Source organism: Channa argus, chromosome 21 (assembly GCF_033026475.1).
Source record: "Channa argus isolate prfri chromosome 21, Channa argus male v1.0, whole genome shotgun sequence".
Taxonomy (NCBI): domain Eukaryota; kingdom Metazoa; phylum Chordata; class Actinopteri; order Anabantiformes; family Channidae; genus Channa; species Channa argus.
Genome location: NC_090217.1, coordinates 2841141 through 2863782, shown reverse-complemented (window position 1 = coordinate 2863782; position 22642 = coordinate 2841141). Strand labels below are relative to the sequence as shown.

The 22642-nt window shown below is 40.7% G+C and overlaps 1 protein-coding gene across 12 annotated transcripts; it reads left to right on the top strand.

The window, feature by feature from the left end:
• The first annotated feature begins 904 nt into the window (after positions 1-904).
• Positions 905-20640, top strand: mdm1 (Mdm1 nuclear protein). 12 transcript variants are annotated; one of them, XM_067490708.1, is made up of 16 exons: positions 907-1745; positions 2352-2451; positions 2756-2905; positions 3252-3485; positions 4071-4162; positions 4261-4392; positions 6971-7132; positions 8572-8684; positions 8770-8881; positions 15696-15922; positions 16005-16169; positions 17038-17120; positions 17195-17256; positions 17864-18107; positions 19597-19659; positions 19768-20639. In XM_067490708.1, the coding sequence occupies exons 1-16, from the start codon at positions 1728-1730 to the stop codon at positions 19875-19877; spliced, it is 2067 nt and encodes a 688-aa protein (XP_067346809.1). In that variant the 5' UTR covers positions 907-1727; the 3' UTR covers positions 19878-20639. The 12 variants fall into 12 exon arrangements, with proteins under 12 accessions (XP_067346818.1, XP_067346809.1, XP_067346814.1 ...); XM_067490713.1 differs by having other exon boundaries at positions 908-1745; positions 8770-8857; positions 15702-15922; XM_067490711.1 differs by having other exon boundaries at positions 908-1745; positions 8770-8869; positions 15702-15922.
• The last annotated feature ends 2002 nt before the right edge of the window (positions 20641-22642 follow it).

Below are 22642 nucleotides of genomic sequence, written 5' to 3'. Positions count from 1 at the left end.
GCTGAAAAAAGCTGAACTGTTTTTGCTGAAAACCGGAAATGTTTGCTTCTGCTTATGCTAAATTGAAGCTGAACTATTTAAAAAATAGCTAAAAGTTTTGCTTTTGCTAAAATTGCTACAACATTTGCTGTAAAAAAGTAGAAAATAGGCCACATTGAAGGTCAACTGTTGTAGAGTAGATGTAACATGTAACACAATTCTGGAAGCTAGAATTGAAATAGCTGAGTGCAAAGTTTAAGTCAAACACCTGAAGGAAAGTAGAATTTTTAAACTACTATGACCATTTCAAAACATCATGTTAAAGGTCAAATCTCAGTTGGTCAAAGTACGCAGAACCATTTACATCTTAATGTGGAGAAAGTTGAAGAGATTCTAACGATTGTCCAATCTGCGAACCTGGACCTGTTGATGCAGGGAGACTAAAAGTCATTTTACCCTTTAAATGCTAAAAAGATGTGAAAAGTATCAAAAGGTTTTTATTTTGAAAGCGGTTTTCCTGTGTGTGTGTGTGTGTGTGTGTGTGTGTGTGTCTCCACCGTATCATGCGGGAGAAAATCTGTCAGGTAAAGTGATTGGTCACGACTCTGAGTCTGATCACATGACCGGATTTAGCTGTGTTTGGTACCATGGCAACAACATCTTTCAATCTGCGGAGCCGCTCATATTTGCTGAACGCTTTGCCTCGCAAAATATTAAAAGGTATTAGTCCTATGAACAAATTGAAAACTGTGAGCAGCATAAGGCCTCAACGAACACGGTGATATACTTTATTTGAAGATACTCAATACAATTAGGGCAGAGTGGCGATTTTTTTAGTGATTTTGGGAATTGTGGACAATTTCTGGACCTCTGTTATAATGAGGTTCAATGGGACGTCACTCTCTCTGCATCTGCCAAAATACTGAAAGAACCATAAGTCCTGTCACTATGTTACATTTCCTCAAGGAACACAAAAACACCTACGTTTTAATGTAAAGTTTGTTGGGGAAAAATGAAAGTTGACTAAAAAAAAGAAAAAAGTTGATAAAAGTTAAGAGTGTCTGTGACGTCGCCCATGTACCAACATTCTGCAATCCACACTAATGGAGAAGTTGAAAATTCACCAAAAAGTACCTCAAACTAAAACTATGATTATATACAAAAACTGTAAAAGATATTAAAAGGCTGAATGGAAGACTAATAGCTGAAAGTCTTAGGATTCGCTGAAAGTTTGATTGGTCTCTCTGAGCTGAAGTATCCCCGACTAGTTAAAGCTGAAAGAAGACGAAGCCGAAGAGTGTCTCCATTTATTTGAATGAGAGAAAATTACTGAAAAAATCAAAATCGAATATGAATGCATTTTGCACACGTCCTTAATAAGCTGAACGTTTTAAAGTTTGAACGGTGTTTCTAGCTGAAAGTAGGCTGAAGAAGATAAGTTTTAAAAAAAACACAGAACACGTAAATCAGAATAATAATAAAGATTAAGATATCATGACGTACAATCGATTTCGTGTCATATCAGTTTTAAATTGCTGATAAAGTTTAAAAAAAAAAAAAAACAGGGACGCCGAGTTGCTAAGGCAACGGCGTCACTGACGCCGAAGAGAAGTCGAGCGGCTGGTGAGTTTGGTGGTGGCATTAGTTAGCTGGTTATAAGCTATCACCCAGCTAGTGAACAAACTCAGCCCTTAGTGTAATGCCAAAGGAGTGATGTCCCGCCGCGTTGGGTCACCAGTTAGAGCGCCATGACTGTCCGCTTCAAGGTAAACGGCAACAGGTGTTTAGCATTAGCACCAGGTTAGCCACACAAACGGGTGCTACGGTAGTTAGCCAGCTGGCTAACCTGTCAGTTAGCTACGCAGGGCTCTTGTGACTTTAATCTGATGCAGTGAGCTAATCGAGCTAAGTCATCGATTTTCATTTTTAAATTAAACGCTGCCGCGACTACTACTATTAATTTTACTATTATCTACCAATGATAATTATCTTATGGTTAAAGTGCTGCTCTGCGTTTGAATATTAGTTGGCTTGTATTGTATTGTGGGATTATTTGTTAATCGTATGAGAAATGTTGAAGAGTTTACAAAAATGGTCAACAGAAGAATGAAAGGAGGCACACTTACTATGACAGATACATGATTTATGAAAATAAAAAAGTATAATGTTGATGGCATAATGTGACTTTTTTCATGTATATTCATCAGAATATTTGAGGTACTGATGTGACTGAAATGTCACAGGAGAGTGTGACAAAGATTTGTTGAAATGTAAAAACTATCCACACACTTTACAAATGAACCTGGGTCTACTGCCAAGGCAAACGCAAGACAGCAGAAACATCCGAGTTAATCCGAGTTAGTTTGTTTCAGTGTCAGAGTGAATACCAGAAGAGCTATGGGGCCTCCCGGTCAAGAAGCGTGTCTCCTCAGCGCTGTGCTCCGTTGGCTGGCCTGCGCTCCGACCAGATGGGTAAGGAGTCGGAAGAGAGGTGGACTGCAAAAACTGTAGTTTGAGAATGTTCCAGATCCAGTGAATTGTCATTGATTTAAAAACAGAAAAAGTTGTTTTTACAGTTGTAAACATTCAGAACAAGATATTAGTTCTATTAGCATATTAGGAATTTGACTGAGTACAATTTAATTACCTTAGAGTTTTCAAAATGACTGCTCTTCTTAGTAAATATTAAATACCCTCCTCTCAGTTAGGCTGATTTTTTTTTTTTTTAAATACGTGTCAAAGTCAAAAGAGGATTATTTTCTCATGTGTCTTTCAGGCGTCAGCAGAGAACCAGGTCTCCAGCGACGAAAGGGGCTCAGTGCTGGTGGTCTCACTCAGTCCTGCACTTCTCTCGTCAGCGTGTCAGACCCTCGACACGCTCTCACTGAGCCCACTGCTCATGCTCACAGGAAAATGCCCTCTGCTAGTAGGTGGAACGCCATAACAGCAAACACTGTATGATTCCAGCACTGTATGAATAATATCGTAAGAGTCTCAGAAAGACATTACAATAATGACTCAGAAGAAGTTTGAGTTTGAATTAAATTTGTGCAGTATAACATTTATTATTCCAAATAAAGATGTTACAAAAGGAAAAAAGGATATGAGCCACAAGAATGATTAGAGCAAGAAGAACTTGTACATTGGGCACCTAACTGATGTTTCAGGATACAGTGAACATTGTTTAACACGTTGCTGCTAATGTTAGAATCCTAAGTACATTAAAGTGTATCTTTAAATTAATTCCACCCTCTCTACCTTTTCATTTCCAGTATCCAGAAGCCGCTCAGTCCACAGGAAGAAACCTCAACTAGACCCAAAACCCTCAACACATCCAGACTCTATATCTCAGACAGAACCTCAAACTCCAGCTGGGCCGCGGCCTGCTGCAGGCCCAGAACCGCCAGTGGTACCACAGGCTGATGTAGACCCAGTGTATCCAGTTAGACCGCAAGCTGCTGCAGACCATAAGCCATCTGCAGATCCAGGAGCTGCCCAAAAATCTAGTAAATATCTATCTCCATTAAATCTACACCCATTATTTTTATTTTCAGTCCATAAAGGAGCTCAGTAAACTTGCTAGCACCTGGTATCATGAATTATAAACAGCAACAAGCTATTTTTAATTTACTGCACATTTTGCTTATGTACAAATGCCGCTGTGATACTCTTTGTGACATATATTCAATAAACATCTTATTTGTACAGATTATAAAATACAACCCCAATTCCAAAAAAGTTGGGAAGAGGTGTAAAATGTAAATAAACACAGAATGCAATGATTTGCAAATCTCATCAACCCATATTCTATTCACAATAGAAGATTTGCAAATCATTGCATTCTGCTTTATTTCTGTTTTCACATCTTCCCAACGTTTTGGGAGTTGGGGTTGTATGGTAAGGCAAATTTGTGATCAGCTATATTATTAGAATTCAAGTTAACTTGGTGGCTTAAATACTGCTGATTAAGCAAAGTGACTGCCACTTGTTTTCAGCCTTGTCTTTGGCTTCAGAGGCACATAGAAAAAAAGTCTGTATCTATAATATTGGAAATTCCTGGTTGGTACTACAGTTCTTTTCTGTCACCGTAGTGAAGCCCCACTCCTCCCAGCCTGACAGCCAATCACCGCCCAGCCGCCCACTTACTACAGCACCTAATGGACAGCAGTCCTCAGCAAATCAGGTGAGCAGCCTAAAAACCTGTAGGTGCTTTATTTTTAAAAACTATTATTTTAATACATAATATGAAGATTAAGAAGATTTCCTCCCCGTGTGTTACAGGTTGATCACGCTCTAAGGTGGAAGTCAGGGTCTAAAGGTCAAAGGTCTGGAGGACACAAATCAGAGTACCACAGACAGTTCAGCCGTAAGAATCGTATAACTTCTGCTTCACCCATACTGACTGCAGAGCAGGTAAAACACTACAAACTCTACTTACTACAGTTAGATAAATGCTACCGTACAGTACCACTCAAAACCCATACCTACTGCCTAACACGACTAAATGCTATTTAAGTACAGAGTTTAAGACAGATGCAAAGCTTTGTTTTAAAGGGTTTGCAATTATCGAAGCATTAACGTTTTGGAAGATGATCTGAATTGAAGCTGACCCAGTAGCAGGAAACAATAACACTGGGACTCCCGTGCGTGACCACTAGATGGAGGCAGATTTCAGATTTTGGTATTGGTATGGGCCCCAAAAGTGACACTTAAAAAAACATAACGAGAAATGTAACATATAAAATATAACATAAAACAATAAAGAAATGAGCAAAACAATAACTGATAAATATTGCATTATTTAAATTCTGCATAGTAGGGGGGTGGGCTGTAAGTTTATTGACAAAGCATATAGATAAGTATTAGTGTGCATCGGACCTGCATGTTACAGTTTGCTGTGTCCTTGTTGAAGATGGCTTTGGCCTGGGGAAAGAAGCTGTGGAGGTGTCGGGTGGTCTATGGGAGGGGACTATTGACATGATTTTGCCCCCTCTGCTGTGGACCCTGGAGGTGTAGAAGTCTGCAGTCTGTGCTTTGAGTGTGATTATGCAGAACTGAAACAGAGGTGGGGCTGATTCGGTGATTCCAGCTTAGAGCTGCACAGAACTTGTCACACTTTGAAAAAGCACAAGCTCTGCTGGGCATTCTTCCTGTTCCACATCAAGTCCTTCTGGATTGTGTTTTCCAATGACATGAGGGACTCTAGCACTCCCTGAGTGAGCAGTGGGGGGGAGGGGACAGCTTGTTATTTTTGAAGTCTGCGCCACAGCTTTATGTGTTCACCTCCAGGGTGGTCTCTGCGCACTATCATTCCATGTGCACAGCCTCTTCTTTCCATTGCCATGTTATGATATCAGTTTAAGTGGTGTCTTCAGCAAACGAGGAGGGAGGAAGTAGAGCAGAGTACAGAGCACGCAGCTGACAAATAAGTGCCTACTGGTTTCTGTTAGATAAAAAGTCATTTACATTCACATTTAGTCATTTAGCAGATGCTTTTATCCAAAGCGACTTACACGTGAAGTACAAGGCAGCAAAAATCTAAGTCAAGGAGAAAACATCAAAGCGAAGTCCCATCAGAAAAGTGTTCACAGCTCACGAGATGCATGTGCTAGAAAGAGCAGAAAGGACGTTTTTTTTTTTCAATTTAATTTTTTCAATTTATTTATTTAAGTGCATCGAAGATGCGGAACAGTTCTGTTTTCAGCTGTTTTTTGAATATGGGGATTGAGGTTGCTGAGCGTGCAGTTTGGTAGCTTGTTCCACCATCGTGGGATCACTGAGCTGAAACGTTTTGCCTGGTGTCTTCTGTGTGGTGCTGGGACCACTAGACATCAATAGTTGGCAGAGGGCAGAGTGTACTTAGAGGCAGAGAGGGGGGCAATGTTCAGGTCCCTCAGTTTACTGAGAAGGATGTCAGGGGCCAGTATTGCAAGCTGAGCTGAAGTCCACACACAGGAAGTGGGCATTGATGTTTGGAATGTCCAGGGGCTGCAGAACATGGAGGGAGACCAGGTTGATGCCATCCTCTACTGCATGGGGTCCTGGAGGTGGCCGGTCACAGAGGTCAGCTGCTGTAGGAGTCTCAAAATGCTCCATGATTAGAGATGTTGGAGCAACCGGTCTGTAGCCATTCAGACAGGAGACCAACATTGTTTTAGCTGCCGAGATTGTAGAAACAGAAAGTAAAACAGAAGACTACAATGCCCTGGGTCAGGGACTGGTTGAAGACATCAGCTAGGATGGTGGAGAGCTGATCTGCATAGTGCATGATGGTAGCTGGACAGAATCCCTCAGGCACAGCAGCTGTCCTTGTCCTTAGCTAGAGGATTGTGCTGACCTGGGTGATTGTGATCAGGAGGTGAGTAAGGGGGTAATTCACTGTGGATTAACGGTAGCTGTGGAGAACCAGGGTCTCACAGGTACAGTTGGGTGCAAAAGTTTGCAATTTTTTTCATTTACATTATATTTACTACACATGTAGCTGGGATGAATGTTCCTTCATCAGACATTGCTTAAAGGTAATTATTAATAACCATTTCATTATAAACTTTTCATTACTTTTTAATATACTTCCTGACCATTTTCATTCCCGTTCTTTAAGAAATCTGCTTTCCTGAGAAAGCCGACTGTAACCTGCTCATGTAAACGCACTGACTGAGGCGTGTTTTGGTGTCCAAGCTGTTTCTGTAGTTGTGTTTGACCATCTTCACAGCTTTGTGATGGTCTTTTTGTTTGCCTCACTATCAAAGATGTTTCCCTTCAGGTCCTCTATAAACTCAGCAGGCCAGGTCCTTACGTTACAATGGGCTTGACAGATTCTAGCTTTTGCCAGTATGAGGGGACTAGCTGGAAGAGAGAGAGATAAGAGAAAATGTATTTCTAAATGTTTCCCATGTATCGCTTTTAGTAATTTAACTATTAATTTAAACTGTAATTAAATGATTGATTTTTGCTGTTAACCTTTGACACACACACACACACACACACACAGGTGCTCTACTCCAGCAGCAGGGCTGTCCCACCTTTCAAGAAAAACCCTGTTCCCATGGAAACGGAGTATCAGCGGAGCTTCCAGGGTCTGGTCCCACCCGCCGGACCCCGCCTTCGAAAGCATGTCGAACATCAGCGAGTTCCACTGTTTCACACATACATGGTAAACTATATTTACACACACTTTCTCTAAAAATTACCGCTGCCCCATCACCATATCCTGTATAATGTAGGTTTGATGACTTGCATTTGTTTTCCTGTCGTGCCAGTTGAGGACAATTTGTACTTGACCCAAATACTAAGCCACATTTCCGCCAAACAAGTCTGGTATTCTGTAATATTCAGCTCAACAGACATCTCTTGGTTGTCGCTGCAACAATTAGTCGTAACATATTGTGGTGATTGAGTAGTGATTTTAGCCCCGTTTTAAGAAAAACTGGGTTCTCAAATGTAAAATTCAATGCCATATATTATACTAAAGTAAATGGTTTGACTTGCTCTGTGTGAAAGCGCACTTGTGCTCTGTTGTGACATTAGGTCATTACTGTTAATTTAATTATTTTTACCATGAAAACTAAGTTCGTCTCGTCTGTTTGACACTTGGTGATTAACTTTCAGTTTCAAACCGTACGACAGAATGTCTTCAGTGCAAGCGGTTGTTTGCAGTTCTAATTTAATTCACCGCAATTAGGCAGAAGGTTAAAACAGTGGAGCTTAGCGCAGCGGCTCAGAGACATTTACATTACAGTACAGAAGTAAATCCTCCCCTGCAGTGAACATTCCTAAAATGAGCTTACACAGCTACTTTTTATTTCCTGAACTTACAAAAAAGGAATGAAATCTTTTTTGTTGAATTAGTATTTAGTTCTGCCCTTTGCACATATCAGAGCTTGTAAATGCTGTTTATCTCTCACATTGTCCTATATACAAGACACTCATACATTCATTTGAACACCACAGTAGATTTGAAATGAAGCAATCAGAAGTGGAATCTTCTGCAATGCCAACAGCAGCATAGATTTCACTCACTGAAGGACGATTTGACTGTAGTCAAAGATGGCAGACTACCAACCTCAGCAGGAAAGAGTGTAGGTATTAGCTGGAAGTTGGGTTAAGTAGGGTTACTGATGGTTGGTCTTGGCAGTAGGCTCCAGAAACCTTTCGGGTGAGGTAAAAGGTTAACCATCTTCCCAAAACTGTTAGAGCTGTGGTCATACTTTCTAGATGTAACTTGTGTTTTTACCTTTCAGTATTAATATGAGACGGAGCGTATGGGTGTTTGCATGTCACGGTGCCTTTTTTGCTGATGCAGTCAGGGAAGATTCCAAATCTCTCTTAAAGCACTGATGAACTTACAGTTGATGCAGCAGATGTAATCAGACTCTGATGCACAAACAAAACCTGGCTCTTACAGTTCCCAAAATGCAACTTGACTGCCCACAAGTTAGGTAGAGACTGAGTGTAAAGCTTTTAGCAGCTGATGTAGCCTGTATCCACCTGGCTGCAGCTCACTTCTTTCTTGTTACACATTTAGACATACCCTCCACCTGGAGCTCACCTATATATAAAAACAAAGTATTGACTGAGCTGTTCTATCCCCAGACCAACCGGAGGAAGAGACTGGATTCACAGAAGAAGCTTCATCCTAGACAGGACATGCAGAGAGACAGTTCTGGGTCACCCCCTCCACCTGCTCAGGTTCCGAGGAGACACAGGTACGCTACTGTGGGTATGAATGTGTGTTATTATGTAATACACACCCATTATGTTTATGAAGCTGTCTGTCTGTCTGTCTGACAGGATGTTGACAGAGTATGAGTCCAGCTTTCGTTCTCCCCTCTACAGGATCCCAGAAGACGGTGAAGCGAGGGATGGTGACGGCCCTCAGGTCAGGATTCATGTAAGGGTTCAGGTGGGGTCAAAGCCTGACGGGCAGGGTCACTGAATGTTTTTTATTACTGAATCACAGAGAGCTCCTTCTCAAAATGATGCTTGTTCAATCATTTCTTCATTTTGTGGTTTGTTGCAATGTAGTCTAATATTGTTTATTTAATACTTAATTCTTTTAGTGGCCAAAATAGTAAATGTACTTTTGCAGTATTTAGCGATTGAAATAAGCATTGAGCATTGATTTGTTACTGGAAAAGTAACAAAGAGATATGATGTTAGAGGGATCACATATTCTAAGGTGAGAAGTTACTTAGATAATACACTATGTTAAATAACAGTTAAATAACTTTTCCTCAAAAAATTGTGAAACAAATTATCATACATTTGTAGAAAGTTAAGGTTTTGTTAAATCAGGCTCAGTTATTTGTGTTTTGCTGGTATATACATAATAGATACAAATCAAACACAAATCAAAAAGTCATCTAATCCATTTTATAGCTCCAAAACAGCTATAATAATAGTTATTAGGGCAGATTATCTGGAACCAACTAATACGTTGTTTAGTAAATTATTGGCCTTAAAAGTTCAGTATTCAGTAAAATTTAAAATACTACAAATTATGTACGGAGGTGCTGATTACTTACTAACAGGAAACAATAAAAAGCTGTTTGCAATGAGATACCAAATGATAAGATGAAATATGAGTGTGTACAACAAAAGGAAAGAAGCGCGAATGTATTTCAGTCATTAGTATCATATAAGACCATTAAGGATTTGGATTTGCAATGTAAATCCGAGAGACGATGATGAAGTTAGGTGGGGTTAGTTTGGTCAGGCCAGTCATTTTGACTGATTGTGGTAAATTCAGCTGTCATAGTATCGTCAGTAGTACAACGACGTGTGTGTGTGTGTGTATACAGGTATAAGTTTATGTGTATATGCATATAAACTTAAAGTAGCTTTGAATCAAGTAAACGAGTAAAAGGCCTTAGATGAACATCATTTTCTACAAACCCGAGATGTTTACAAGCTAATGCTGCCTTCATTGCATGTGTATCAGAGTCGTGTGGTTTGAACAAAGTGGAATAATGTTAAGTGACTGCAGAGTCGGATGTGTGATTGAGCAAACATGGTGTTATTTTAACAGTGTCTGTGAAGGTTCTCAGGTTGAGTCATGTCAGCCGGACTTCGTTTTTCCTGGTAGGAAACATTTAGAAACCATTGTGTCTGTGGCCTCCATTGTATGACTTCATTTTTGGATTTGGCAACATTTCCATTATTTTTGGAGTTTTCAGAAACTTTGCTGTTACAGACAATAACTATGACTGTGCTGTTGACTTATAGGTTCAAAGCTTTTACATTCGATCACTACGACTGATGTGAATAGTGATGTGAATACGCTATAATTTCCACAGCAGAGGTGGGTCCACGAGCAAGTGCACTGCCTGGTTGTCCATCTGTGTCCACCTCAGAAGTGTAGTCCAAGCGTTGCTGTTTTTACAGAGTGTTTTAAAATGATGACGGTTTAAACTTCTTGTAGCAGCTGCTGCAATCAAGAGTTTCTTTGCTTCGAAAGTGAAAATTAAACAACAGCGACACATTTAATTTTTCAGAAAGAGCAATGAAAAGGGTACTGAGCTGCAGCAAGACTCAAAATTAAGAATGTCCCATTGTCCCAGGATAATAAAGATAGGGACGAATACAGCATCTGCGTCTATTTTTTGCAAAATTAACACATGAAATATTAAATATTCTTAGGTAGACAGTTGTTCAGTGTCTTGGCTGTTCAAGTTCTGTTACTTTTGAATACGAGGTGGCAGGCACACAGACAAAAACCATCGGAGAAAATCAAAAAGATTATACGTACACCAAGCGAGAAATCCCCCAAAAGGCAACAGCAGTATCCTGCTAAGTGTGGGACAGTTTTGGAACATTTGTGGTACATCAGTTCAAGATCTGCTGGAACAGGAATAATTAATCTATGTTTGGTGATTCTGTCGCTTCTAAGTGTCGAACCCCAAGCTTCTGATTATAAAGAGAACAGCACCTTGCATGGTGCTTATGAACCTAAAAATACTGCAGCCATTACTTTGTCCAGCTGCAGATTCAAACCCAGAACATGTTTGATCTACTCACTATGTTCTTCAGACTAACTCATGTGGTTGCACAGTACCTGCCTGCTAGCTAAACTGTTTGTGTTACTGATGGAAACCTAAAGTGCTGAGTGTTAGCTGTGAAACCACAGAGCTTCATTTCGGGGAAGCAACACACTGTTAGTCACACAAACACACACACACGCACACACAGGTTGGTTCTCATGAGCTTTGTGGAAAGCCTTGTTGAGGCCCCCTCCTCAACAACCACGTGCAAGATAAAACAATTTCGGACTTTTCTGCATGAAAATCTCCCAATTTTAGTTCAAACACCAGTTCACCTGAAAACATCAAACATTGCACAAAGCTTGTAAATGCACCTTCCCTGAACATATCCAGCAAAAACTGTTTCTAAATTGTTGTTAGTCTTTTGTGCCCTTGTTAGATACTAGAGCTGTGGTTTTTAGTGTGGGCTCTGTTGCTGAAGTGTCCTTTCAGCTTTGTATCAGGTCTCCACAGAACCGTGACCTGAAACCCATCCTAGGACTATTAAGCTGCTCTTTGGTGAAATCTTGGATAGTTTAACCTTTGTGGACGTCTAAAAGTGGAATTAGTCATTTATATTTTTTTAATTACCAGCTGTGAGGAACCGGCATGAGTCCAGACTCCACCTGCTTTGACTAAACATTAGAGACGGCTTGTCTTTTTTTTCATAAAGACAAAAACTGCAGACTACCAGGACAAGGTTAGAGGCCTTAGAGACACCGAGCAGCTGTTCTTCCCTTTCCAATGACCTTTCTACCCATCTGTGCCTGCACCACCTATCTCGCTCACTATGGCTTCGCCAGCTCCTTCGCCAACAAGGTGGGAGCCATTACAACACAGTTCACCAGCTGCAGACATCCTGCGAACTTCATTGAGCAGCCCAATCGCTCTTTGAGGTTTCCAACTCTCGCCAAGACGAAACATCCACGCTCTTCCTCTCAAACCCTCGTACCGTCTCATCCCCGAACAAATATTATTGAATATTGAACAAGACTCTTCTGCAACTTCAGTTTCTTTCTTCTTGTGCTGTTTTGACATGAAAATGCATCTGAGCACAAAAAACAGCTTCTAATAAAAATGTTGAGACCTTGACTTTCCTTCACAGAGCTTCTTTGATGTGATGTGAAATAGACAAACCTTATCAGCAACAGCGTTCTCACTGAAGCAGCCAGACACTGACAGCTCAGAAACAGACACAAGTCCCTGTTGACCATTTTGAAATCAATTTGCTACCAATAGTATGATGGTAACTTCCCTGACACCCATCATTACGGTCGTAAGCACATAAAATTTCTTTAAATTAGGTCTGTGCCATCCTGACTTGGGCCAATCCCTTTTTATTAGAAGTTATGGTGCATATCTACATCTTGTAGCTTTAAGGTATGATCACCCAGGTATGTTTTCTGCATATTGATCTTGATACCTTGTAATAACAAGCAGCAGTCCAGCTCCACAAACCACAGGTTCAGTGTCTCACACCCCAGTTCTTCCTGGCCACATGTTGATGCGTCCTTAAGCAAGACCTAAGTTGCCCCATGATTAAAAATGTGCTTTCACTGCATTTACTCCAAGCGTGTTCTATGCACATCGAAATGCATTTTTGCTTTTCCAGATCCAGATCTCTTCCTAACACCAGGTGTAAAGGTAGATATAGCAGAGAGCTTTGAAGGCAGTGCCCGCACTTTAATCAGTGTTTCCATCTCTCAGAGCAGCTGATGTAGTGGAGCTGATTTGTAAACTTCCTGAGTACGGCCACTGACGGAAATGCTGAATGAAAGCTTGTGTTGTAAAAGAATATGGCCTGGATGTTGATTCCAGGCCCCACAATGCACACGTGGCCTTGTTTGCTGCAGCTTTATCAGATTGCTCAACCAGCTAATGACATGCCACATTTTTGTCACCTCTTTAAACATTTAAAAAGGCATCTATCTTAAGACTTTTGTAACGGTGGTTTGTTAGAAGAGATTAGTGAACTTGTACGTGATTAAACAATTAACTTTCCATCCTGTGGTGAGTCTGCTCTGAAGAATTGTATTATGTGGAGGGAAGTCACCAGCTGACGTCATGAGCATGACTGTTTAGAGGAAACAAAACCATGACAGTCTGAGGTTAATGGGGTCGGGGCTATCCGGGGTTTGGGCTGGGGTCAGTGTCAGGTTACCGTTAGGTTTACCAGAATCCACCCCACATTCAGCAACCTTTATCATTTCTCCTGAACCATGTTTTCTATATATAGCAATCAAATACCCAACATGGTTTATACACATTTTTATCATTCAGCACAATAGATGATAGACACCTACATTACTGTCATCTACCTGTATTTCACTATTGAAGTTTTTTGGGTCATTCTTTGTACCATTTTGTGCAAATGCATCTGTTTTTGGTTTGGCTTTTTTATTTTTTTTTTTTTTTGCGTCTACAGTCATGACCCGAAATATCGGCACCCTTGCAATTCTGTCAGAAAACTGTTGCAAAGGTTTTGGTATTCACGTGCTTATTGTTTTTGATTGCGATGGAACCACTGAAAAACACAAAAAGTCCACACAGAACCCAAAAAATGCACTGGACAACGTGTAACTTTATTTGTTAAGCGCTTTAAAACAACTATGTTGACCAAAGTGCTGTACAGGTTAAAAACCTAAAATAAGTATACAATAGCATAAAACGTGTGATAACAATAAATAAGACAGAATAATACAACGAACAGAAAAAATGTCAAAAACTGTGTCAAAGGCAAATGAAACAGGACGACGCCTGTCTTATGTGCAAGGGCAACTCGTTCCACAGTTTTGGAGCAGCTACTGCAAAAGCTCGCTCTCCTCTGAGCTTACGTTTCGTTTTTTGGACACTCAGAAGCAGCAGGTCAGCTGATCTAAGGTGGAACGTGTGGATGCAGGAGCTCAGAGAGGTACAGCATTCAAACATTTAAAAACAAAAGACTTGGACCCTGAATTGCACAGGCAGCCAGTGAAGGGAAGATAAAATGGGAGAAACATGCTCATATTTTCGAGTGCCGCTTAAAAGACGTGCAGCAGCATTTTGGACGCCAAGATAAAGTGCATTGCAGTAATCTAGCCGGGTGGTAACAAAGACATGGATTATGTTTTCAAAGTCCTGCTTTGTAAGAATGGGCTGGACTCTCGCCAGCTGCCTCAGGTGAAACAAAACTAGACTAGAAACTAAACTAAACTAGATCAACAGACCGGATCTGGCTTTCAAGCTTCAGGTCAGTATCCATTTTAAACCCAAGGTTAATAATTTCAGATTTGTATTCAGCCAAGGGTCCCAAGTCCACATTCAGCCTTCTCCCAACTGCTGTTGTGAGGTCTCCACAGGTGTCCTATGGGATTCAGATCTGGAGTCATTGCTGGCCATTTCAGAAGGCTTTGTTTGTGACCACTTGTGAGCTTTTTGAAGTGTGTTTCGGGTCATTGTCCTGACCCATGACCTCCGGAGGAGACGCAGCTTTCTGACCATGGCCACTATGTTGCACCTCAAAATTCTTTGGTAATCATCAGATTTCATGGTACCGTTCACACAGTCAAGGCGTCCAGTGGCAGAAGCAGCAAAGTAACCCCAAAACATCTTTGACCCTCCACCATGTTTGACGGTGTTCTTTTCTTTGAAGGCCTCATTTCTTTTCTGGAACCAGTGCCATGATGTCCTTCACCAAAAAGCTCTACTTTTGTCTCAGTACCTTCTCCCTGGAGGATTGTGGTTTTGTCACATAAGTTGTGGCAAACTCCAGTCTACCTCAGTGTCCCATTCCAACAATCCTTCGCTTTAATGTTTCATTCATTTTGCTCTTCTGTCCACATCCAGGGAGGTCAGCTACAGTGCCCTGCACTATAAAGCTCTTGATGATATCGCGCACAGTGGACACAGGAACCTTAGGATCTGTGAGATTGTCCGTGTTTTTCCACAACTTTTTTTCTCTCAAATCCACAGACGCCTCTTTCCACTTCTTTCTTTTCTCCATGCTCAGCGTGACACACAACACAAAGGATCAGTCAACTTTTCTTCAGTTTAACTAGTTGCAAGTGTGATTACTATATTGCTCACAGCTGTTACCTGCCACAGGTGTGTCTAATTAAAAACTACAGGAGCATCCCATGCTTGAAAAGCCAATAATAAAGCCAATAATAAAGCCAATAATAAAGCCAATATTTCTGCACCAGGTGCCAATAATTTTGTCCAGTCCATTTTTGAGTTCGGTGTGAATTTTTATCAAGTTTGACTTTTCTTCTCTGTTTTTTTTTTTTTGTGTGTCATTTAAGTGCAAACAAAAACAATATACACGTGAATATGTGAAGCAGTTTTTGCCTATTTATACTCGTTTTGCTTTTTGCTATGGTAATTTGATCTCTGTTAGTTATTGTTAGACTTTGACAAGGAATTATAAGTCACTTAATACCAAGGCTTTGGTCCAGGGCTGCACAGGCCCCCCGGGCTTCTGTCCTGCTCCTGCAATGAGCCATCCGTGTCCTTAGGTTATTAAAAAAACAACCTATGTTTAAAGATGTTACAAATGTGCATTTTGACAGATTTCACATGATTACCACCTGCTTTAAGTTCATCTGCACAGAGCTGACTGCATAAAGACCAGACCGCTGTTTTTTTTTTCATCAACCCACCAATAAGTTCTTCATCTGATCTACGTGAGAAGAATGTATTGCAGTGTTTGTTTCTGTCCAGGTGAAGGAGTTGAGGGAGAAGGCTTCGTTGTATCGCCACCAAGCCTGGGGAACTAACTTCTCCAGAGATCACCTAGGCCAGCTGCACTCTGAACACAATGCTCTGTGGGAGCCGACGGACACATCAGACTCAGCTACTGACCCCCCTACACCCTGTCTGGCCATTGACCTCTGTCAGGATTCGGACAGTCGCGGCACTTCCTGTGTGGAGGCTCTGGACCTGGCCAGGTGGGTGACAAGGTAAAGAGAACATCATTGAATCCTTCCTGGACCAAAGTCTGAGCTTCTTGTCTGTGGTCTTAACTTGCAGCTGCTCAAGTAACGTCAGCAGAAGAGCTTCTGTCGTGGGCTCAGTAGACAACAACCCACCACACAGCACACAAATAAAAGCACAAACCCCTTCAAGTCCAGTAAGGAATAAGGCGTCTGGAGAAGACGAAGAGGACAACAAAGAAGATACAGAAAATACAGATGGGTATGTTAATCTTTTTCGATTCTCTAAAACTTTGTCCACACTACAGTTTTTCCCACACATACAATATACCAAAGTACGTTCATGTGAAAAAATTAGGGCACTCAATGAAAGCCTGTGTGTGTTTTTAACATGTCAGGACACATGGATATCGAATAGCAATTTTAACAACACTGAGAGATTCAAGTAAAATAACTGAACAATAAAAAGTGAAGACAATCAGTTTTTATCATCTCATCATTTTGAAGGAGGTTTCACTACTTAAACCTCATCTGACTGTTGAAGTGAGAGTGAACACCATGGTGAGATCAAACGAGGTATTTGAAGCCTTCCGAAAAAGGATTGAAGCACCTTATGAGTCTGGTAAGGGATTTAAAAGGTCGCAAAAGAAGCAACTTGATCCTGAGAGCAGACAGTGAGATGCTCCAAGTGGATCTCAAAAGCCCTAAAATGTCATCACAGGACCTGCAAGCAGGCTCTGGCTACTGTTGTCATGGACCAGGCCAGCTCACCATCAGAGAATCCACCATGAATTTTATGTGAGACCATCCGGGGGAAAAAAAGCTAAAGTGGAACTGGACCCTAAGACATGACAATGACCCAAAACATACCAGTAAATCCACCAAGGACTGGCTGAAAACTAAGAAATGGAGAATTCTGAAATGGCCGAGTCAGTGCCCAGAAGAGGGTCAGAGAAGAAGTGTGTTAAGGTTAAAGTTTCTCTTCTCCCTGACAGGATCATATTTCTGGTGCAAACACAGAAACATTTCAAGAGAAACTGTCAGTTTGCCAAACACACATCAGAGGATCCAGCAGCCGCTCTGGTTCTCAGGAACTGATACTGTGTGTGTGTTTCGTGTACTTTGTGTAGGGAGGAGGGACGGTTACCGACTCCCAGGCTGAAGATGAGACCAGTGCAGAGAACCCACCATGACCTCACCACGCCTGCCACCGGTATACACATACCCACCCACACCCACGTACATCCACATATGCTCTTACACCTTTGACCTCTGTCTGTCCTGCAGGAGGAGCTATATTGGTGGGAAAAGTAAGGAGCAGTGGTGAAACTTCTCCTTGCAAACAACAGGTAACATCCCAGTGTTTTAATACTTTCACAATAATTGGTCACAGCAACCTTTATTATTGCTTGTCTCTAATATGACCACTGTTAGTTCTGGGGGAGTTTCCTGATTTCTGACACAGACGTGAGGCTCAACATCATTGAGTTAGGTTCATTGGTGACTAAATAGCCTGTGTACATGTCTCAGAGACAGACAGGAGACCTGTCCTGAGTGGACCCCGCCTCCGTGAACAGGATCAGTGGTTATGGATAATGGATGAGTGAATCTTTCACACAAAAGAAGCAGAGCAGGAGCCTTATATTGTATTTTTAGGGCCAATAATTATTTTAATGGTCAAATCTCAACTTGTGATTTTTTTAAGTATTTATACAAAGTTTGTAGTAAAATATTTAGTAAAAACAGAAATGTCTGAGAAATGTAGCAGAAGAATGTGGAAATGTAGCCATTTCCTGGGAAATAATTTTAAACTCTCATTTTTTGCTTTTGTTGGGGAGCAAGAGAAAGTCAAACCTTCACAGAAGCTTGTTTGTTGAAAAGAGTGTGGAACTTATTTTAATAAAAGCTTTATATACTGAAGTGCTATGTTTTGATACCTGATTGTTTTGTGTTCAGGGCTGTGGTTCACCTGGCTCTGTGGGAGGGGGTGCGGACTCCATGGCTGCTGCGTCAATCAAACGACGAGAGGCCTGGTCAGATGATAATCCCCTGCAGCCCTCTAGCGCCTCCCCTGACCCAAAGCCAGCCTCTAAACCAACCAGGACAAAGGCTTCATACCAAGTAGCCCCACCCTCTGTCATGTCGCCCCCCCTTCACGTTATCCAAGGCACACTGAGACACCCCGACTTTCAGCACAACGGTGAGTATCATGGTAGGACTGATAATGAAACGCTGTCATCAAAGCGGATCAGGTTTCTACAGATCTGGTTCACTTCCATATGGTCTGAGATCTGTGCTGCTGTTAAACCGCATAGATTAAACTTTATTTGCATGGGTTGCCTTTGTCATCATTATGATCATCTACACAACATTTGTGGAGAATCTTCCGATCAAGACAAATGTTTGACTGTCACACAAACTACGCCTGCTTGATTGTTGTTGAGGCTCATAATTCAATAAACAGTTTAGTCAACTGTACAATCTGTCTGGATTCAGCAGTCGTAAATTTGTCAGTACAACATCTTTTGCCCTTTGACCCTTTAAAAATTCCCCTAAAGACGCGAATCCAGATTCTAGTCGGCTAGAAAACCGCAACACTGTTTACACTGAAGTTGGATACAAGTCACATAGAAATGTGTGACATCATCACAGGAAAAAAAAACGATCTGACCAAAGTAGAATCAGACGTAGTTGTGACTCCACAGCACAGTACATCAACCTTCTGCAATGAATGAATAATGAAATCTGTCAGAACCATTCCCCATCCACCTGCAGTCACCAACTACTGATAAAGTGAAAACACGTTTTCAGAAATGTATTAAAACCCCAAACTGAAATATGTCTTCACACTCTCTGCTGAAGCTCCAAAGCTTTTTCCTTAAACTTGACTCAAAGCAGAATCAGCTTTGAAGGTGAATGGTGGGCACAGCTTCTGTCTGGCACTGGGCTCAGCCGCCTGCACAGGAACCCTGACACTGCTGCAGCTGTTACTATCTGCAGGGACTGTCCCTCTTTCCTCTTCACTTCCTTCTCATTTTCTTTTCGCCCAGTTTTCTCATCAGCTCAGATTTCCTATTTAACCTGGAAACCGTCTTTGTGTGATTGGGATAATTTTGACGTATTGTCTGGGTACATTCTGGCTTTTTATCTACAGCTATGTGTATTTAAACACAAATGTTTTCCATTTTGGGATCTGACAAACAATAGTTTGGCACCAAGTGCTGAGCCTCCACCCGTATTGGCTGGTGGATGCTCCTTTGCTGCACAAGCATGGTACCTCACCTGTTACCAATCAGCCTCAGAATTCTGGAAAACATTATTTAAAGTTTTCAGTCTCTGTATTATTTAAACTTATTAGAATGTGTTGCGTCATACGTTACCTAAAAATCCATTTGATTAGATTTACTTAATACAATACATGTGTTCAGCGAAAATACCAAAAAATCAATTCTTGGTGTCAGATAAACAAAGGATCAAGTGAATTAAATCACAGATTTGAGTGAAGAACGTTGTTAAACCTTCATCCGCGATGGAGCCTGATCACTGCTGCTGGTGCTACATTGCGGACACACTACTGTGTGTGTGTGTGTGTGTGTGTGTGTGTGTGTGTGTATACACAGTGTACATGCAGTAGTGCGTTCAAATATATCTGGACCCGACAGCGTAATGATGCATCCGTGTCTCCTCAGGCGAGTTGGGTTTAAGGTTGAGGGAGCTGCAGTGTTCAGGAGGAGGCTGCGGCTCCGACGAAGGTAAATCTGAACACATCTAAAAATCTAGTTTTTCATTTCACTTTTGTGTGAATTTGATATTTGACTTACCATAAAAATGTTCACTCAAGCTTTCCTCTTGTTGCCTAGACGACCGGCTCTCAGTGATGTCGTGGCGGTCGGCCGCCACCTGCTCCATGGCGTCCGCTGTCCTGGAGCGCGCTCAAAAGAGAAGAGAGAACTTCTGGGGGAAGCGATGAGCTCTGACCTCCCGACCTCGTCAGAGGGGTCACTGTTGTCACCATGGAAACCAGCCTGCATGTAGAGTTTAGTGAATTGATCTTTGCTGTATTTAGTCCAAATAATGTGATTTCATAGACTCGAGGGTTTAATTTAAATAGAAGAATCATGTATTTTTATAGATTATGTTTCAGTGTACACTGTGATATTCAATGTTTTTGTAGATGGAATAGTAATGAAATGATGTGAACTTCTTTCAGTGAATATGTTATTGATGAAAACAAAGAAAATGATTTGCACAAAAATGTTGCTAAAACCAGAACAACAAAACGTGCTCAGAGACAAAGCTGTTGTCCCGACACTCTGAGAAACGGGTGAGACAGGAATCGTCCTGAGATCAAAGGGAAGAGACAAGGGACAAGAAAACAAGAAGACAATTAAAGACAATTGCTCATTTTGTTGTTCATTGGAGAATAAAATGACTCATCCCCTTTTTTTCTCCATTTAGTCTGATGGATGATGCTGTTGATTTTTTGACCGGTTTTACTGAGCTATTGAGATTTAATGTTTAACGACTGATGCTGATTATCTGCTTTTAGTTTTTACAGGCTTTAAGCCTTATTCAGCTGCTTAAAATGTCTTTTCTTGTCATGATTCTAACATGTTGTAGGTTTTGCCTGTTGTAATCGCTGCTTAACATCTGGTCAGGCGACAGCCATTTTGTCCCTGTGTCTCTGGCTAAGACTGGCAAATTTGCAGCGATGTTGATTAAAGTGAATCGTGTGCAACATGTTTCTTATATTTTGTCCAAAGAAGTGAGCTAGTTTGTGTGCAGAGGTGCTGCTGACGCCTCCTGTGACACAGACTCATTGAGCAGCACTGACAGTTGGAGTGAGGCTTTGCCCAACTGACCAATCAGAGACAAGCAACAATTTGCGCTTGATGTATTAATATGACTGACTCATGTGTCAGTGCACAAAATTGGATTAAATAGCACAAGGTCAACAAAGGATTTTGAAGTGCTATATTTAACTGTGGAGTACTTTTGGCACAAGTACTTTCACTTTTACTTGTAACTACTTCTACTGGAAATTGACATCCAACTTTAAATGCGTAGATTAAAAAAAGAAAAATCGTCCCAGTTCTTTTTGTAAACATAAGGCCGAAACCTGGAAGAGGAACAAACATCGGCAGCGAGCACAGATTACCGGGCAATTACTCAAGACTGTACAAACACAAAGTGAAAACAAAACATGCCGCGTCACCCGGGAATGAACTGTGGATGAACCAGCTGACTGTGAATTCCCCTCCAGACAAACTGTAAACCTTAGGGAGTGTGTGGGTGTGTGTCATCATCGTCATTTGTAAAAGTCCAGCTCTGCAGTTTCATCACGGGAAGCGTGAAGACACACAAAGTAAATCTAGTTTACATCAATTATGCCTTTAATTATTTTAAAATCCTACTCCTTGTCTTTTATTTTCAATTTCCGTTGCATTAAAATGTCTTTTAGAGCTTTTAACCCGCAGGTTTCATCACCTGATTCTACTGAGGGGCCGTATTGTCCAAAAATAAAAATAATGACTCGCAGGAAAAACCACATACCAGGAAAAGATCCCAGCCTGTACATTTACAGTTACACGGAAATGTAACTGTATGACAGTTTCCTTCAGGGCGTGGAAATCCAGTGATCAGGTGTCATGTTTTACCTGGTCCCAAAAACACACAAGCGCAGTGTCTTTATTATACATTAAACTCTCATGGAGATTATTAGATCCTGGAGAGATACAAAACTCATTTCTGCTTCTTTTTGGTTCAGTGTTTGGGATCAATTTTGATAATTTCTCTGATTTTCATTTTTCAGACATTGCTGGTCAATTTTTTAAAAATATGATTTGTTGCTTTGTGATAGAAAAAAAAATATTTTTCAACAGTTTGATCAGTCATTCTGCATCATTTTGGTCATTTAAAAAAAACTTTTATTGGCATTTTTTGTCTATTTTTATTACAAATTATATTATTCTCAAATGTTGGTAATATTTTGTTTATTTTTGATCATTTTTTGCAATTATGTATGAATCCATCTTAAAATCTTGAACACATTATTTAAAAAAAATAAAATTCATCAGTTAACAAATTGTTCATGAAGAGTTGAATCAGTTCTCAAACAGTGTCAGTGAGGTGAAGCTGAAACACTCAAAATACAGGTGAAATTTGGCTCCTGTATTGACATTTTTCCGATCAATTTGTGCTTAATTCACTGCAGTGACAGACAAACTCCAACATCAGCAGCTCGGCCTCACACACACCGACTTCCCATCGGTGTGTCTGAGGTTTTTCATATCGTGTTGCTTATGGTGCAGTATTGTAATCAGCACTTATGTTGTTTGTGAGTGAAACATCCAAAGCAACAGTTTAATGCCATGAACCAATGGACAAGGGGAATAAAATATTGTTAAAAAAAGTAAAGCATCAACAAAACAACTATTATTGACGAAATAACCATAAAGACTTTTTTGTCCCATCGAAAATGCAGTTGAAATTCACACTGGTTTAATAAAAGGTGAAAATATATTGATCTATTTGTTTTCTAAAAGTGCTTAAAATGGTGAGTGATGTATAAATACATACGTTTGGTAAATATTTACCCTTTAATATACAGTTAATAATCCATTGTGACAAAGTGCAAATATATTTTAAGACATTTTTGCAAATTAATTCATAATCCCAAGCTGAAAAGTCCTTTACAAAAGTAATAACACCCTTTATTCAGTGCTGTGTAGAAGC

What these genes read in the sequence shown, in the direction of transcription:
- mdm1 (XM_067490708.1), top strand. An exon ending in AGGAGCTGCCCAAAAATCTA is followed by an intron (nt 3,486 to 4,070) that starts GTAAATATCTAT and finishes CTGTCACCGTAG; the next exon opens with TGAAGCCCCACTCCTCCCAG. An exon ending in GATACAGAAAATACAGATGG is followed by an intron (nt 16,170 to 17,037) that starts GTATGTTAATCT and finishes TACTTTGTGTAG; the next exon opens with GGAGGAGGGACGGTTACCGA.